Source organism: Manacus candei, unplaced genomic scaffold (assembly GCF_025592945.1).
Source record: "Manacus candei isolate 608988 ecotype Guabito, Panama unplaced genomic scaffold, ASM2559294v1 h1tg000055l, whole genome shotgun sequence".
NCBI lineage: Eukaryota > Metazoa > Chordata > Aves > Passeriformes > Pipridae > Manacus > Manacus candei.
This window is the reverse complement of record NW_026138103.1, coordinates 406758-419619: the sequence shown is the minus strand read 5'-3', so window position 1 is coordinate 419619 and position 12862 is coordinate 406758. Positions and strand designations below refer to the sequence as shown.

The following is a 12862-nucleotide window of genomic DNA, read 5'->3' as shown; positions in this document are numbered from 1 at the left end:
CCAGGGCAGCTTTCTTCAACTCCACAATGAAGTTCTGCTCTCCACCCCTGCAGAGAGCAAGCCAACTCGGATGGGTGGTGCTGGCATGGAGATAATAGTTTTTGCATGCTCATCCCAGGCCGGGACCTGCCGAGCTGTGTCTGTACGGCTGTCCCAGTGGAAGGCCTTGCCTCCCTCCCCAGGGCAGCTTGCAGCTTTCTTACCCCATCCACAGAGGGAAGTCCATGAGAAAGCAGAGGACCAGAGTGGGAAGGCTGGGCCATGCCCACAGGGCAGTTTTCTTTCTGCTTCCTGTTTTCCTGCCCTGCTATAAGCATTTAGAGCTGACTTTTCCAAAGCCAAGGGCTCTGGGGCACCTCTTGGCAGCTGATGCTCAGTGGGAAGCCAGGGCTTTGGTCCTTCAGGGATGAGGACTTTGGTGCTGGGCTTTTGCTCAAGCGGTTTTGCAGAGTTAGTCTTCAGGCTCTCAGCAGTATCCTGCAGCTGTGTGGCTGCTGTGGTGGGATTGGAGCAGTCGTGGCTTTCTGCAGCCTTGAGCCTTTGTGAAAACCCAACTCTGCTGTGGGGAAACCAGAAGAGAGAAAGTAGCTTCCCTTGGCATACACTCCAAGAAAAGACTGGAGGGGGAATAACATTCTCCTGAGGAGGAGCATCCCTTGGGTTGGGCAAAACTTAAAAGTCTGTTAAAATGGGTTCAAGGCGGGTAAAATACAGGTTGTATAAGCTCTGCTCTTGCCCAGACACAGTAGCTTAGATTTAGGGAAATGAAGGCTTTATGCTTTTTACCCTCCTCTCTGTAGTCGTTCCTTTTCTCACACCCCACAAGTCACCAAGGTCCATGGTTTCCATCCTAAATGCATGTTTGCCTTGTCTTCCAGGATGGCAAATGCTGGAGTATTGAACCCAGGGAAGGAGTGGTCCCTGCCAAGGCTGAGGTTCCTGTGGTTGTCACGGCAAACCTGGGTGACACAGGGAGATTTGAAGACAGCATGAAGCTGTTCATTGAGAACAGCCTTACCAGTGTCATCCCCATCCAGGCTGTGGGCATCGGCACCACAATTACCATTGACAAACCGTTTGCGCCGGAGCTGAATTTGGAACCCCAGTTCAAGTAAGAGATCTCTTAACTCCTGCCTCTCCTCTTGGCTCAGCAAGGAGCAGTTATGCTGTAGACTTTCAGGCTAAATCTTTTACAGTGCTCCAGGCCCTGGCTTTGTTTCCCTGAAGCCAGAGCTTCCTTTAGAAACATGTTGTTATGCTCAGGTTCCTTAAATCATTAGAGAGACGCCTCTGCCCGAATTAAGGGGCAAGCGAGACCGTATGCCAAAGTTAATAGTACGGGTTTTTATTTAACAGTAAATATGAGGAAGAGAGAGATAAAAAGAAATGGGAAAAAGAGAGAAAGGGGGAGAGAAAGAGAATGACAAAGAGACAGATTAAGTAGAGAAAATATCACCGCTGCATGGATTCCAATGGCATCCCATTGATGCTCTTCTTGTGGCCTTCTCGGTGGTGAACTGTTCTCAAAGTGATGGTTTCAGTCTGCATCCATTAAGGGAAGCCCAGGATGGTGAGGGAAAAAGCCCATGGTGATGAAGGAAGTCTCTTGTGCTGAGGGAAGCTGTGGAAATACTACATTACCAGTGTAAACCTCTTACTCTTTGCAATAACGACATCAGAAGGGCATCAGACATTGTTTCTGGTCCACATTAAGAGCGGGAAGGGAAGATGGTCTCCAAGCTATTAACGCTTCAGATTGCTCACTAAGAGCACTTGACTGCAGGGAAATAGCAGCTCCCATGACCTTTTCCATCTCTGCTTCTCCTCCAGCCTCGTTCCCTGCGTTTTCCGGTTCAACGTGACAAACAAGGGGCGTCAGTTCCAGCGGCTGTACTGGGGCACAGAAGGTTTCAGCCCCTTTCGACAGCGTCATCCTCTCCCTGCCCTCTGTGTCACCAAGGGCAAAAACGCTTCCCAGAGACACACCACCCCCGTATTTAAGCTGCGGCCACGGAGTATGAATCTGCAGCCAGGCGAGACTATGGAGCTGGTGCTGGAAGGCTTCTCCAGCACTGTCCAGGTGAGGTCCCTGCCAAGGGCTGAGCCTTCCCCATCAGGTCCCCTGCACTGGGGCTTCTCCTGCAGCCCCTTGACATTTGCCTGGGCAAATGAGCAAGGGCCTTCAAGACAATGTTTAAGGCTACAGGTTTCCATGGCAGCACCAGTGGCTTTCCTTGCTGGCCACCATCGGTTGCTAAGGCTTTTTTGTGATTCCATAGCTACCAAACCCCAATGCTGATCCCAAAATACGGGCTGAAGGAAGTATTGCTTCTTGGGGGCAAACAGGGGGTTACCAGTGTCACCTGCTGAGGCACAAAGGAAGGGCAGAGAAAATAGGTTACGCTTAAAGCAGGAGCCCAAGCAGAAAGTGAATTAAGCAAGTGCCAAGTGGTTTCTCTGGAGTAAGCAGAGAGTAAAAGAGAAGCCCTGTGAAGGGAGGGAGTGTCTCACGAGTGCCTTTTGTGGCTATTGGGGTGCAGTGTTAGGGCCATTGGAGCACAGAAGAAATAGGCTGCAGCAGCACAGGAAGAAAAGGGGGCAGTGTCTGTAACTTTGTGGCCCATGGGGGGTGAGGAGCCAACGCAGGGTGTTTGCTGGACACCCTGCCAGCAGCACTGGTGACAAGTGACTCTTGCATGCAGGACGTGGAGGAGAAGCTTGTGTGTGAGACAGTCGTGAAGCCAGAGATAACAAAGAAAGAGATAATCAAGACAAAGGTCACCTGCAAGTTCATTTCTCCCGCTGTGCAAATATCATCCAAGGCAATCACTTTCCGTGTGGAGAAGGTAAGTCTCTGGATTGCATCCTGGCATTTAACAGCATGGCTCAGCGAGAGAGCTCGTGGGGGGGGGGTGTGTGCTTGTGTTAACAGCCCTCTTTACCCTTCCTGAGGCACTTTGTAAGGTAAGTGAGGATGTTTTTAGAGATGAGACTGGTTTTTAGCTTCCTCAAAGTAGAATTGTGGCTCCAGCCGCACTGCTGAGGGGGACCGTGGCCACCTGGAGAGAAATGCCAGTTTCTGTGCTCACTGTCAAGGGAGGTTTTTGAGGATCCTCCAACGCACGGTGAAGTAGGGAAGCTGGGAAAACCAGAGATTCCTGTGAATTCCTCAGGCTGATGAGGAAAAACCTGTCATCTGCTGTGTGTCTTTGCCTTCTCTGCTGTTGGCATGGATGCTCTATGGTATAGCTCTATGGTACAGCTCTGTGCATTTCCCCAAGCCTCACCTGCTTCTAAGGACCCACACGCGTCCTGCAGCTGCAGTGATGATGCCACTGAGGCAAAGCAGGTGCCCTTTAGTCTCTGGATCCCAACTTCTGCATCATCATTCCCTGAGCATAACAACATGTTTCTAAAGGAAGCTCTGGCTTCAGGGAAACAAAAATGTTGCATTTTTTAGTTTCTGTGGTTTCGGGTCTCTCCTCAGGTTACCAGGCTTCCACGGAAGCACCGAATTCTGGGAACGGGCAGTTTGGATGTAATGAGCAGCTTTTCAGCTCTCCCTGATGCCTGCTTGTGCTCTGCTTGATGCCACACTGATTTATGGAGTGCTCTGGCGCTGCAGCTGTTTGATATCAGTACATCCAGAACTAGTTTCCCAAACTCTGGTTTCTCTGCCCCGTGCAAGAAGCCCACCACAATGCACAAACAAGAAGAAGGAGCTTAGGCTGATCATAGCTTGGAGGTTATAGACACCATGTGCCTGTGGCAGAGGCAGCAGGACACACATTGCAGAGGGACTGTTGAGGTTTCTGGCTGGCCACATGTTCATGGAATGTTCAAAGCTGACCTTGGGCTGCTGCAGGATCTCCACGAAGGGCCAAATCCTGCTTGCTTTTCTCTTCTGGCTGGCATCACTGCTTCTAGGAGGCTGCTGGAGCCAATAAGGCTGTGAGAAATGACTGTATGTGAGGGAAGATCATCTTGTGCTGTTCTGCCCAAGAGAGGAGACAAAACTGGAGACAAACGTTCTGGGGTCACTTTCTGCCTTTGATCTTGTTCAAGCAGCTGCCTCCTCTCAGGAGCCTATTCCCTCCTCTGTTCATGGAAGTGTTTCCTTGTCTCCCAGGGGAGGCTGGGGTTTCGAAACGTGTAAAGAATCAGCTCTAGGGAAATATGTCCTGGAAGGTTTAGAATCAAAGAAAAAGAGTAAATAGAGATGTATGCACTTCTGAGGTTGAAAAATGTGAAATGCGTTGGAAGGGGAAGGAGGTCTGTGGTTCCTTGAGGTTGTTTTTCCTTGTCTCCTGTTTCTGTAGCACCCCGATGATGTCCTGACTCTTCAGTACAAGCCTCTGTCTTTAAAAAACACCTGCTGCCTGCCATTCCACCTTTTGCTGGACTTGGAGCAGCCGTTCCTAATCTGTGATGCAGACCATCAGCCCCTCCCTGCAGGGGCCCAGGTGAGCAGCCAAGGACCCTCCTGCCAGTGGGCTTTGAAGAGGGAGGGCTGTGGTGGTGCCCTTCTGTTGGGAGGTCCTCGAGTCAAGAAGTTTATTCCATAGAGTCAGCAGTGGACTGGCCTGAACTGTGAACTGAGTCAGCAGAGCTGCTGAAGGAAGCAAAAACTCATCTGAATTGGAAAGATCCCTCCTGGCTCTTAAGATACAAGGGGAAGGGAGCAGGCAGCCAGGTGTGGGCAAGCCATGCAGCAGAGGTGTCTCCTGGAGAGCACCCCAGCTCTCCAGCAGCCATCCTCTTGTATTGCTGCTGAGCACAGAAACAGGAGCCTGAGAATCCCCCACCGGAGTGTGGTGCTTGCAGTCAGAGCCTCCCTTGTAAAGAACTGAAGGGTGGACTGGGAAGGCCGTGCTGGGGTCACACTTGGAGCGTTTACGGTTTTGTGCTGTCAGACCTTGGGACTTCATCGTGTGGGTGACTGACACTCCTTGTCTCCTTGCAGCCTGTGAAGATGGAGGCAGGGCAGGAACTTCATCTCTCCATCGGCTTTAACCCAGCCTATGAAAAGGATCCGATCAGCTGGGTAGCAGAGAAGACTATGAAGATCCAGCTGGTGGAACATCCTCATGAGGAAGAGATCACCGTTCGGGGAGAGGTCTACTTCCCGAATCTCCGTATCCCGACCAAAGCGCTGGACTTCGGTTGCATCGCGAATGGCGCAAAACAAGTGCGTTACCTGGAGATGACCAACTGCAGCCCAATTCCTGCCCACTACCACTGGTCATTCCGGGTGAACAGCAAGGAGTACCTGACAGGGTATGTGCACCTTTGCCCTCTCCTGGAAGCTCTGGTGTCCTGTTTGTACTTTGCAAAGACCAAAGCTGTTTGCCTGGCATCTGACAAACTGCTTTTGACTTTCCCTTGTGGAAATAACACCGACCAGCCGTGGTCAGGCTGGATGCTCAGGGAATAGGCGTTTTCCATGAGTTTGGTGCTGCTGTAGTCCCCCTCCTGGTTTCCTCTGGGAAGGAAAGCTGGTAGGGAAATCTGCTTTCTCAGACCTCTGTGGCGTGAGGCAGTGACCACCTTGGTGAAGGGCTCCTAGTCCCGCCTCCACAGTGCTGGTGGAGGCACTTTCACAGCCCTTTGGCCCCTCTGCTTTGGAATGGGTCCTCTCTGCGAGCAGAGAAACTGCTCTCTGCTCCTTGCTACCTTCTCTGCATTCCCAGCCTTGGCCTGGAAGTGCTGGAGGATGCCCAGAAAGTCCCAAATTACGTCACAGAAAGAGCTAGTTAGCACCTGAGCTGATGCTGAACATCTTGCTACCTTCCCCTTCCTTCTCCTTTTCTGAGACACCCCCTTTCTGAGCTCATCACACCTGCACCCACCCAGGGGCTGCATCCTGACGAGGAATTGCTCGTGCAGGTGTCCCTCCCTCCCACTGCAGGTCCGCGATCATGGTTATGTTGTTTTCCAGGTTCATACCTTCCCCACCTAGATTCAGACCCCAACCACAAATGGCCAGGTTCGGCTGTGTTGAGTGTGGGCGTTATTCAAGGAGGTACTTCAGGCCTGGAAGTGTGCGGGAGCCAGCCAAAGCCCCGGAAGCAGCACAGGACTCTTCCCAACAATCATCACATTCAGCAAACTGCCTGGAAACAGAACAGAATTCTTCCCAAGAGTCATCAGATTCAGAGAACTCCCTGGAAACAGAATGGGATTCTTCTGAAGAGTCATCGGATTCAGAGGGCTCCCTGGAAACAGAGGACGATTCTCCTGAACAGTCACCACATCCAGAGAACTCTCTGGAAACAAAGCAGGACTCTTCCCAAAAGTCATCACATTCAGAGGCCTCCCCGGAAGCAAAGGTGGGTTTTCTTGTGCACCTGCCACTTGTGTTGCCTCCCCCAGCTTGCCACCAAAAAGCCGTGCTCATGCTGACCTCCCCTTTTGCTGCCCTGCTGTTCTGTGCCCTGAGAGTGGGCTGGGCAGCAGGGCCAGTGGCTGGACATGGGGTGTCTGGGGAGGGAGAAATAGGATACTTTTCTTTGAAGAAGCCCACTCTGATCCTACAGACTTATGCTGAGTTGGGGATTTTTTGGCTTGTTTTCTTTACAATGTAAAATGAGGCTTTTCTGCATCATGATGAGAAGGCTCCCAGTTTCCTTCCTGTAGCAAACCGTGCCAAATCCTGATCTCCATGTACCCCCTTCCCAACCCAGCTAGAGCACCCGTTTTCAGGTCTCTGCCTTCACCCCACGAGCCGGCATTGCAGTGACGGCCCCAGAGCTGCCCTTTATAGAGTAAGACTTGGCAAGGTGGCTGTGTCCTGGAATGGAAAGTGCCTTGTCTTCCAGGTGCCACCATCCACTGCTGCAGGGCCTCGGAGCTCAGTGGAGACGAAGGGGTCTGGGCAGTCGGTGGAGGCAGAGGCCCCTGGCTTCAGAGCGGAGGAGGTGAGTGGGAATCTCTCTCGCTTGCACGTTTTCAGCGTGGCAAGCAGGTCTGTTGCCCCCAGAGCTACAGAACTCCCTCTGCAGCACCCAGGGAGGGCATTGCTCCCCTGGTACCTCATCAGGTGCTCAACAGGATATTTTTCAGGAGCTTTTGGTGTAGCACCTTGAGAGAGCAGCCTGTAAGTCAGAGAGAGAGGGAAAAGCCTCAGGAGTCAGATGAGCTGGGCTGGAGTCTTCCCCTCAGCTCCAAGAGCTCTCACCTCTGAGTCTCCTGCTTTTCTGAAGGCAGTAAAAACCGGTTTTAAAGGCAAGTTCTGCAGCAGAGAGAATGTCTTGCTGCCAGGAGACATCCCAGTTTACTTTAATGTCTGGTATTAATTAATGCATTGAGCAGTGAGTATGGCAGAAGACTTTGGCCATGCTCCCTCCACTGGTCAGTGGCATGGAGGCAGGATGAGATTAGGATGCTTCTGGCTGGTGTTTGAGGAATAGGCCCCTCCAGCTACGGTTGTGCTTTGCTCCAAGCCACGGCTGCTCTTCCGCACCCATTTCCACGCTCAACGACTCGATCCCTCCTCCCCTCCTGCAGGTTTTTGGTGTCCAGCCGGTGTCCGGTGTGCTGCAGCCGGGCAAGAGCCAGCAGGTGCCCTTCACCTTCTTTGGCCATGCCAACATCATCGCCCGTGTCACAGCGCTGTGCCGGGTGGAGGGAGGCCCGACCTACGAGGTGGAGCTGAGGGGAGAGACTTCGGTCCTCACCTACCACCTGAGCATCGAGGAGATCAACTGTGGGCTGCAGGTACCACCCCTTCTCCTGGCAGAGCTGCTGCCTTGGGACCATCACCAGCAGGTTGCTGCCCAGCCCGGCCCAGGGCTCCCTCCCCTTCCCAGCTCCTTTGTTGGCTCTGGGGCTTGGAAGCACAACCTTGGAGGGATTTGTCTGGCATCCAGACTGCTTTGCAATGGCTGTCTCCACCCCCCTCTAGAATGTTGGGAATTCCTTCTCTTCAGGGTGCCTAATGCTGCCTCCTGGAGCAAGCAGGATCCCAGTGGGGATGTCCAGAGGGACACGTCCCTGAGACATCCCTCTGCTGATCCACTCCTAAAGCCTGAGCTCCAGTGAGATGCTCTTGTTTAATGCTCTTGCTTAATCCACAAAATAACCCGGTTGGGCTTCCAGTCACTGCAGTTGGAGAGAATGTCCCAGAATAATCCCCACTTTCCTACTTCTCAGTTAAAAGTCCACAGGTCTTTCCAGCTGCTGTCCCTGTCTTGGTGCCCCGTCTGTCTCCCTTTTGGCTGGTGTGTTGCTTGCCAGTATTTGCATGCAGGCGCCTTTTCTTCTGGAAAGCCTCGATGCCACCTCCTTTGTTTCTCCTGGCTGTTGGTGACCCCTCAGAGTGCAGAGGGCCCGTGTCCCCTGCTTCATTTCTTATTGGCCCTCCCATGGTTGTTCCTGCCCCTCTGCGTGCTGCCAGAACTCTGTTCCTGTGCAGGTCCCTGTGCCTGCGGGTTCCCCACGTTCCCAAGTGCCCGTAGCTCGTTCCCAGTCCCTGCTCCTGTGGTGTGTCTGCTTTCAACCCCATGAAAGAGGAAATAGATTCTCAGCAGCAGGCCTGTGTCTGTAACTTCCCACTCCTCTGTCCTCTCCAGCTCTTTAACGAAGTCACCAGAGCCGAGGTCACCCTGCGGAACGACGGGAAGGTCGGATTCACCTACGTGGTGCAGAGCCCCAGCACTGGCACTGCAGACAAGCCTCTGCCTGGTGTGCTCATGGTCCTGCCCAGCACAGTGAGTGGCACAATTGACTGACCCAGCCCTGTGTCAGGTGGCCAAGGAGAGGGTTAAAGAGAAAAAAGGGGGGCAAATAAAACCAAACCCAGCCATAAGAAGAGACCGGGCTGTAAGCAATTGCTGCTGGGGGCAGAGAAGGTCAAGCAAGTGCCATCCTAACAGACTGCCCCGTGGCCTTGGCTGGCAAGTGGCTCTGCCATCCCAGGGCAGCCACCGGTGGGAGGCACGAGCAGTTTGGTCACTCCTTGGCCCCCAACTGCTGAGCTCTGTGGCTGTGCTGGCACTGAGGCTCTTCTGAGGGTCACCTTACCCCAGCTGTGGGATCAGACAGGACTAAGCAGCACTTACATATTCCTTGCTTGGGCTTGAAGCTGCTCTGCCAGAAAGTGTCACAGCCCCTGTGCTGGTCCTTCCCTCCCCCCAGCTGTGCTGCTCTGGAGCAGCTTTGTGGGGCAGTGAGGGGGCCAGGGAGGAGCGGGGCTGGAAGAGCCAAGAGAGGAATTTGGAGCATCCCACCACTGTCCCAGCTTCTCAGTGCTGCCTGGATGTCTTTGAGGTGAAGCAGTGTTCCTGTCTTTGTCCCTCTTTGCCATGGGAAGAGGAAGCCGATTGGCTTTCCCATTTCTTCCTGCCTGTCTCCTACAAGGGGTGGCAGGAGCTGCTGGCCGGGCTGAGAGTGTGGGCGCTTCGCTCCTCTTCCCCAGTGGTGGCAAAAGAGCTCTCACCTGTTCAGCCTGGCTCTCGCTGGCAGAGGGCAAACCCCGTTAGCAGCAGAGCCGTGCTCACGCTGAGCACAGGGCAGGCTCTGCTGGGGGTGCAGCCTTAGGAGCCCTGGGAAGGACACACTGCACCCTCTGCACCCTCGCCTTGGAGGCTTGGGCTTTTGGGCACGAGGAAGGTAGAAGGTGATGTGGTCTGACATTTTTTTCCAGAGAGAAACTGTCTTCTCTTCTCAGCCTGTCTGTGGCCTGAGCCTTCCTCCATCACACCCTCTTTGATGCATTGCCTCCCTCTTCTCCTGTCCCTTGCAGGCTTCCATTGAACCTGGCAAGGAGCAGGTGCTGAAGCTCTATTACCTGCCAGGAGTGCCAGGAGTCTTCTGCAGGACTTTCCAGGTTCAAGTGGGTCACCTGAAACCGGTAGAAATCTCCCTGAAAGGAGAGGCGATCTTTGCTGGGATCTGTCTGGACCTGCCCTGGAGCATCAGAGGTGAGCACTGCCCGTCTGCTCCCCAGCAAAGTCCCCACTGGGGTTTTCCTGGCTGTAACGCCCAGAGGGCAGCTCACACCCATCTCCACCAAGCCTGGAGGTTGCAGGGCTGCCAGACCAACACTCACCCCTCTGGTTGCTTCCTGAGTCTTGAGCAGACAAGCACATGTAGGCTTTGTCCAAGTAACCATCCTGCAGCTCTTGCCAGCACTTCCGTCAGAGGCCTGGAAAGATGGCTAGACAGAAAAGCTTGGGAAAGCTGTAAGAGACTGGCAGGGCTTTTGGCAGGGATGGATTTGCATGACACTGCAGGGGATGAGATGCTCCTCTGTGGGGAGGAAGATGGGTGGGAGTGAACATGAGGATTCAGAGACGAGCAGCAGCATCCACTTTCCAGAGACGGCTTTCCATTGATGGGTTGTTTCTGGGAGAGACCAGCATTCGGGGGAGTGGGACTTCTCAGCTTCAATGGCATTGGCACTGCACCCACACTTCTATTTGTGAATGTTTTCTTCCTTCAGGAAGTGAAAAATACGAGAGGCTATTGAAACAGGCGAAAGAAAAGCTGAAAAAGGACAAGCAGGACAAGAAAGTAAGTGTTTGGAGGAAGGCTCGAATCAGGAAGCGACACGCGAAGGGCCCTGGCATCGTGGTAGGAACAGCTGCAGTCCCATTTGGCACATGCCACCCTCCCCATGTCACTTGAGGCCCTGGCACCCCACAACACCCCACAACAGCTTCTCAGTGCCCTGCTGGCACTTGGCACCTCCCTGCCCACACCTGACCACAAACATTCATCAGCTCAGCGTTGCCCCACCTCTGGTCGTGGTCTCTCCTGGAGATGTACCAAGCTCCCCAGCTACTCCCCTTGCTGGGGAGTTTGTTGCTCCCAAATCAAGCCCTAGCAGGTTTACAGACCTTAGGAACAGCAGCCTGACTGTGCCCTGGGACTGTGCTGGCAGTACTCAACTCCAACAGGCAGTAGCTTGGTCGGGGTTCCCTTTTCAAGACAGCTTTTGTCCAAGCTGCTTTGGCACTGGTTGGGGACAGGCAAATACTTGAAGCTCTGGAAGGCTGCTGGCTTGTCTGTCTGACCAGATCAGCTTTTCTAGCAGTGGGTGGGAAGGCACAGATGCTGCAGTTATTTCCCTGGAGAGAAGGTCCTGGCTAGGAGAGCAGAATGTGACACTGAGCAGCCAGGAGGACCCCATTCCCCCTTTCAACAAGAGCAGGGTGGGATCCTCTTTAGATACAAGCCTGGGCCTTGGGAAGGGCCTTTGCTAACCAGCCACTGCCTTCCCTTCCCTCAGGCAAAGGCTTGGCTGAGGATGGAGATGGAGCAGATGCTGATAAAGGAGAATGCTCTGGAGCTGCAGCCAACCCTCATCTCCTGCCCCCCAGAGGACACTGTCTTTAACAAGAGCATTCCTCAGAAGCTTGTCAAGTGAGTAGGGGCTCCTGTTCCCTCTCTGCAGGTGCCCTGAGGGCAACAGCCAGCAGTGTCCCCTGCTCCTGAGAGCTCCTTGTGCATGCAGAGCTGGGAACAGTGGGCACTTCAGATTGGGTCTGATCCCAGTAGCTGTGGCAGCAATAGCTCGTGAGCAGCTGACTGTCCTCCCTTCCCCAGCGCCGCGCTGAGCTTTGGAGCTGCTCAGCTCCCCACAGGTGCAAGGTCCTGTTCTTAGAGCTGCGAGGGCCCAGTGCAGACCATCAAGCCCTTCCAGACAGCACAGACACTGTCCCTGCTGACCAGCTCGGAAAGAGAACTCCAAGCTGCTCTCTTGGTTCTGACTGACAGAGCCCCCTAAGCAAAAGGTGGCTTTGATGCTGGTGGGCTGGCAGGGCTTATCTGGGTAACTTGGTCCTTCCCTTTGCTCCTTCATGATGCTGCCTGGGCATGGGAGGCTCCAGTTCAGGAAGAAGATGCTTTGCAAAACAGATCCTTCATGTGAGCAGCGAAGTTTTCCTGTGCAAATCTTATTCCAAGGCTCGGAAGCAATTTCAGGCTTGGGCTGTGCACCAGGAGAAGCGTTTTCACTGAGACCACTGGAGGTCCAATGGATTTACCTACACTAGCTTTTTGTAGCAGAGGAGCTGTGACCAGAGTCCATTGAAAACTAATTTTATTTTCGGGTCCCATTGGAAGCTGATGAAACCCAGGACCTGCACTCCCCATAACTTCCCAAAGTCATTCCCAGATGGTCAGGCCTTGGGTTTTGTAGGCTTGAGTTGAGTTTTTACAGCAGTGAGTACAGAAATGTCCACTTTATTTGAATCTTCCATCTACTTGAACGTGTGGCCATGCTGTTGTTTAAGGACTGTCCTTACTCCTCCTTCCAGAGTTGAGCTGCCCGAGTACATCCTGGACATGGGCACTGTTGTTCAGGGTTACAGTAAAAGCTGCACTGTGAAGATCACCAACACCTGGAGGTACCCAGTGGCCGTCCAGGCCAATGAACGTGCCCTGCGTGACACAGGTAACCAGTGCTGGAGAGGCTTCCCGTGGGCTGCAGGGAGCTGTCTCAGACAGATTGGCTTAAGCCACTGCACATGGGGAGGTTTTTTGAGCTTCTTCCTCCTAGTGCCCCTGCTGGGAGCTTCAGGGCCAGAATTCTCCTGGCCAGCCGTGCCCAGGGACCTGGCCTGCCTGGGGCTGCCCTGACGCTTCCCTGCAGGGGCCTGATGGGCTGATTACCCTCCTCACCTGCCAGCATCTTCTGCCTTCGGTTCCCATCAGCATCAAGTTTCTTTGGGCGCTCTGGGGGTGTTGCAGACAGATGGGATCTGTTGTGGCTGGAAAGTGCTTTGTCTGGAGTTCACGCTGTCACAGCTCTTGTGTTCGGCCTTTATTGAGGAAACAGCCTGTTTGATCCTCTGGTGGATCAAAGTAGGCTTCCAAAAGAGGCCTGGAGGCAAATCTGCACTTCCATCACAGAGTGAAT

General features: G+C 53.6%; 1 protein-coding gene across 1 annotated transcript in view; it reads left to right on the top strand.

The window, feature by feature from the left end:
• The window catches only part of LOC127477584 (hydrocephalus-inducing protein homolog), a 91560-nt gene extending 78942 nt beyond the window's left edge, over positions 1-12618 (top strand). The window contains exons 12-25 of the mRNA XM_051802086.1: positions 879-1111; positions 1831-2080; positions 2703-2846; positions 4320-4463; positions 4964-5277; positions 5939-6329; positions 6819-6917; positions 7507-7716; positions 8571-8708; positions 9743-9920; positions 10442-10512; positions 11231-11364; positions 12261-12397; positions 12596-12618. Of these exons, the coding sequence (XP_051658046.1) occupies positions 879-1111; positions 1831-2080; positions 2703-2846; positions 4320-4463; positions 4964-5277; positions 5939-6329; positions 6819-6917; positions 7507-7716; positions 8571-8708; positions 9743-9920; positions 10442-10512; positions 11231-11364; positions 12261-12397; positions 12596-12603 (2451 nt within the window). The 3' untranslated portion in view covers positions 12604-12618. The remainder of the gene's footprint in view (positions 1-878; positions 1112-1830; positions 2081-2702; positions 2847-4319; positions 4464-4963; positions 5278-5938; positions 6330-6818; positions 6918-7506; positions 7717-8570; positions 8709-9742; positions 9921-10441; positions 10513-11230; positions 11365-12260; positions 12398-12595) is intronic.
• The last annotated feature ends 244 nt before the right edge of the window (positions 12619-12862 follow it).